Source organism: Montipora capricornis, chromosome 10 (genome assembly GCF_036669925.1).
Source record: "Montipora capricornis isolate CH-2021 chromosome 10, ASM3666992v2, whole genome shotgun sequence".
NCBI classification, from domain to species: domain Eukaryota; kingdom Metazoa; phylum Cnidaria; class Anthozoa; order Scleractinia; family Acroporidae; genus Montipora; species Montipora capricornis.
This window is the reverse complement of record NC_090892.1, coordinates 52,965,328-52,970,327: the sequence shown is the minus strand read 5'-3', so window position 1 is coordinate 52,970,327 and position 5,000 is coordinate 52,965,328. Positions and strand designations below refer to the sequence as shown.

Below are 5,000 nucleotides of genomic sequence, written 5' to 3'. Positions count from 1 at the left end.
CAATTCAGATTTTCCACAACTTAAGCGACCACATACATATTCTTTTGTGTTGCATTACATGGGAATGAAAAAACTACATTTATTTATATATTAAAGAATATTAAGTATATTTAAATATATTTTATTATATTTTGGGCCTCGCTTTGAAAGGGAGGCGAAAAATTTTGCATGAGCATAGTTTCCAGTTTCTCTTAGGGCTTACACAATGATCCCAAGGAGAAACAAAGAGTATTATGGTATTGTTGAAAGTGGCCTATACTCAGTTAACATTGTGTGACGTTAATAGGCCATTTCCGAGTTCATGTCTGCCTCGTCTTTAAAGTGAGTATAAGTGCGAATTTGTTCTTATGATAATTAGTTTTCTTTCGTATGTAAAGTAGAACAAACTACCATCACAAAAACTTCGCACTTCGACTCGCTTTAGAGACAAGGCAGCCATGAACTCGGAAATGGCCTATTGTCTGAATGCCGACACTCGAGTGATATTGAAGTCGGGGAGAACAGCAAGGGAACACATCGCGATGCTTACCAAAGGCGTCGTGCATCTAATTAGATGTACGAGCATTTCTGAACGTATCTGATACGCAGGCCGTGACGTCATGGCATATGCTCTACAGCCCTCGTTCAATCAATCAAAATGTAGACATTGCGACAAGGCTGTGAGGTTAAATTAAATTTTGTATAGTCGTGGGCTATCGCATTGGTAGTGACAAGGACCACCATTTAATTTAGCGTACAGTGATTTCTTTCCGTTAAACATCTAACACCAGGCAAATGTCTACCTGCGCAACTGCATCTCTGTGTTTATCGCCCAGAGACGATATTTCAGTTTTCAACTTCAAAATAACATCATGACGTTCCGCAACCTGAAGGACAACAATTTACAAACTTGAGAAAAAAGAAAAAGGTTTATTTTAGACTACGCTGACAAGATAACCTGGCCTTCGATGGGCTGACACGGGGAAACGTTTAAAAGTTCAAGATTCAAGATTCACCTGATGATTCTTAAGTAGTTTTGGAAAGTTTGGCAGGCCAACAACACGCCCCTGATTCTTCTGCACACGGTCAATTCTTCTTTTGTTAAACAAAAAGTCATTATTGAGCTGAAAACGACTGATTCTCGTTTCTCTTTTGCGGGGGGGGGGGGGGGAGGGGGTGATTAGAGCCTAAAAACGTTCTTTAAGCTGTTCTAAAGTTTACTACGCGCTAATCAATGAGGATGTGGCACAACCTATTCAAAAAGCAACAATGAGGGCAAAAAAACGACGTTCTTAGCTGACTCTAAGCATGGGTTAAATTTCAGCCTCAAAGGTTCTTCCAAAAAAGAAGGTACACCTTATTTAACGTCGGAAGTTCCTTTACTCTCTACAGAGTATTCTCCCAGGAAGCCGACGGTGCGCTCATTTTACCCCCCACTTTCCATCAGTGCTCCGTTTTAAGGGTATTTAAAGCTACTTAGGTTACGCTGAAAGGAAAGAAGTCGAAACAAGGATGTGAAATCCGGGAATCGAACTCGGGACCTCTCGCACCAAGGCCGCGCACTAACCAACTGTGCCACCTTTGCTCCTAAGAAGAAGCAGTGTATCTGAATCCCTTCTTTGGGACAAGCTGCATTTTCTTACTTTGAGTTTCGATTACCTTTTCGGATTTTTTTGGCCAAGCAATTATCTTGGTTCTACTTTTAAGGCGCACATATAAAAAACGTTCTTATCTAGTTATCTCGACGCGCCTTTTATTTTCTTATTTAATTCTCGCACCTCGTTCACGAGTGCATCTCTTTCATCGTCCGATTCCATGTGCAATTGCTTCAACTCTCTTTGTGTCGATCTAAATTCCTCTTCAGACCGTGCAATCTGCTCGCGACACTTTATCACGTCTGCTTCCAACTGCTGGATATAGAATTTATTTTTCTCCAGCTTGAATTTGATACAAAGAAACAAAAATGTAAAATAATCGTTCACTAACTGAAAGCATCTTTTTAAAGTATTCACTTCAAAAAATTCATTCCAGGCTAAGATTTTACGGTCTTTTCATGGAATTTAACGGACTTGAGCTAACTTTGGCAAATTTAAAGACTTCCTTTCGTTATGAACACACTGATGTCCAGCTAATAAGTATGCATACTTGTTGTGAAACTTTTGTTTAGGGAATACGAGTTTCTACTCATTTCGCGACTCATTTTTGGGGGAACGTTTGCCCTCTCTGTAAAAGTAAGTAGGTAAAGGCTTTTGCAATTTTTCAACGAAAATCACGGAAAACCTATTTCAAGGCATTGAAACGTTAACCGGACTCCTGAAATTCGGACACGATTTAAGACACGATTGATTACCATTACATGCAGACAAATGCTGAGTTTAGAAACAAGGACAAGGCTTTAATTTGAACTTTGAGCAACAACGCACTGAAAATATCACAAGGACACTTTGCAGCTGGCCAATGCAGTGTGGAAATACGGACTAAGTTGTAAAGATTTAAGTTTCTATATTATGGTAACTAAACCTTAAATTTACCTCATGGCCGCAATTAGAATTATCTGATCTTAGCTGGTGAATTTCCTTTTCGTATTGTTGAAGCTGAAAGGCAATTGTATTGGTGGTTTGAGCCAACACCACAGGAAAAGGCAGTAGCCGACTATCGCGCCAGGTGATGTACATAATTTTCTAGGCCGTACACTCACATTGTAGTAGTTGTGTTGTTCGAGCAAAAAAACAAGAATTAAGGACCAAATTTACCTACACCATGGTGAATCTTCAACGTTATCTTTACAAGTTAAGGGATTCTAATTCAGATTCTATGCACGCGAAAAGGTCGACGCCACTTCAGGTCTCGACTAAGCGAAGCCTCTCAGTCTTCGCTTAATCCGTTAACCGCGACCAGATAAAAGACGTAAACTTCAGTTTAGAGACAGTGAATACTTGTTTTTACTCAACTCAGTGATATTGAAGTTGAGGAAAAAGGCAATGGGACACTTTGTAATGCTTATAAAAGTCAACGTGCATGTAAATAAGTGCATATGTGAAATAAAAGGCACTGTTACGAATATTTAGTTACCAAGGAAATAAAGGCTTACCTCCTTGAGAGCAGTGTTATACCTGTCCTTCATATTATCCAGCTCGGTATCTTTTGAGGTCAACTACAAAAAAATAACAAGATGTCCAACGCCCTTTAGAATGGTGTGGAGGAATGCTACCCAACGGTATAAAGGGTTGTTAACAACCGACGGCCTACCTCGCTTACTAACACTTCTTTGTGCCCCATTGCCGCATGCTGGCTTTCGCTCAGTTGACTCTGTAATTTCACCACTTCCTGTGCTGCTTTTCGCCGTTGGTCTTCTGACACTTCTAATTCAGCTTCTAACCTCTTGACTCTCTGCTCAAACTCTCGGGATAAGTCCAGCGGGATGCCCGCGCCATTTGACTCTGTCAGAGTGTTAACTTTGCTCTTAAGATCACGGTTTTCTTCTTGGAGTCTTGCAAGCTTAAAAGATATCAATGTGTGAGCGAGCTGGGAATTCAACGGGAGCCACAGTCTGAAAACGCCTCTTCGCTGTCTCAAAAAAGGCGCCGAGGAATCGCATTGGGCGTCTTGAATAAGACAAAATTGCTTAAGTGCTTAGTCGAGGCAGGTTTACACATGCACAAATGCAAACGCAAGAAAATACTCGATTGAACTACCGCAACACAAACTGACAAATCAAGTTGATGGGATCACAGAGGGATTTGAATCTGGGGAATTTTCATGCAAATTCTGCAACCTAACCTCTTGGCTACATTCCCTATTTCGTCAGAACTCTTAGTCAGAGCTGTTCATTTTAAATCTAAAGGTACCAACCTTAACTTTGTTATCCATGTGCTGTTTCTCCATGGCCCTCAAATTGTGATCTTTTGCGGCAACGTCAGATCGTTTTAGCGTCTGTTCATCTTGCAGTTTGCCTATCTGACCCTGAAGTCGCGCAATGGACAGCTCACATTCCCTTAATTCCCGTGCTGTGTCTTGCTGCTGTTTTCGCGCATGCCCCAAGTCGTTCTTTAGCTTCCTAATCAGCAGGTCTTTCTGGGTTATGCTTCCTGAACACTCTTCAGTATAGGTATCAAATGACTTGGCGTCGCCGGCGAAAGATCCTATTTTCTCGTTGTCGTGGGCATTCGTGTCAACAAGTTGGTGGTGAACCTACAAAAAAGGGTCACGGAACTTGCACAGGAAGTAGAGAACTTAAGCAAGGACGACAACGACGGTTATGAAAACGTTAGGTAAAACTTCCGGTTATTGAAATCATTTCGCTAGTATTCCAAATAATTTGGCAAGGAAAGATTGTATGAACTTTCCAGCAAAAAATGGAATTCGCTATTTTCGCAAATCCCTTAACACAGTTGATTTTGGGGGGTTACTTGCATTAAAACGATGGATATCCAGTTCACTGAAGCATGATACAGTCCCAAGAGTAATAAACTTGTATTGTTTTTAAGTAAAGAACCCTCCCAAAACGTATTGCATTATGGGCATGGGAAAATAGTAAAGGAACATTAAGTTCCGAAGATATTGGTTATCCTGTGTAACTGTGTGGCGCATGCGCACTGAGTTTTGTCCGAGCACGAGGTGTTTTAAATCTGTATTAAATGCTTACCTGTATTTGATGGAAATATTGAAGTTTGAATAGGCCATTTATTCAGCTTGATGGTGAGGCAGTGAGGACAAAAACAATAGAAACACATTGGAATGAAAGTGAAAAATATTTACATATCATCCACTTTCCTATGTCTTTGTCCTCACTGCCTCACTATCAAGCTGAATTTTAATATATCGAAAAAGGCCTATTGTTTATTTGTTCGGCCATTTACTGACCACAACCCTGACGAACACATTATGTAAGACACCATGAAACAGTCTTAACAAACGACGCTTTTCCGTTATCGGTACATCACTACATGTATCTGTATCCAAAGTCGTGTTTTGTTGGAATCAAATATTTTAGCTGCATTCCGTTTCGCTTACAGCACGAT

General features: G+C 40.5%; 1 protein-coding gene across 3 annotated transcripts in view; it reads right to left on the bottom strand.

Moving 5' to 3' along the window:
• The window catches only part of LOC138021692 (putative leucine-rich repeat-containing protein DDB_G0290503), a 65,231-nt gene that overhangs the window by 51,205 nt on the left and 9,026 nt on the right, over positions 1-5,000 (bottom strand). For 2 of the 3 annotated variants that reach the window (XM_068868649.1, XM_068868650.1), the window contains exons 7-12: positions 3,832-4,170; positions 3,229-3,477; positions 3,071-3,133; positions 2,511-2,573; positions 1,758-1,916; positions 783-866 (exon numbers count right to left, since the gene is read on the bottom strand). In XM_068868649.1, coding sequence (XP_068724750.1) covers positions 783-866; positions 1,758-1,916; positions 2,511-2,573; positions 3,071-3,133; positions 3,229-3,477; positions 3,832-4,170 — 957 coding nt within the window. The remainder of the gene's footprint in view (positions 1-782; positions 867-1,757; positions 1,917-2,510; positions 2,574-3,070; positions 3,134-3,228; positions 3,478-3,831; positions 4,171-5,000) is intronic. The other variant, XM_068868651.1, reaches the window with a different exon arrangement.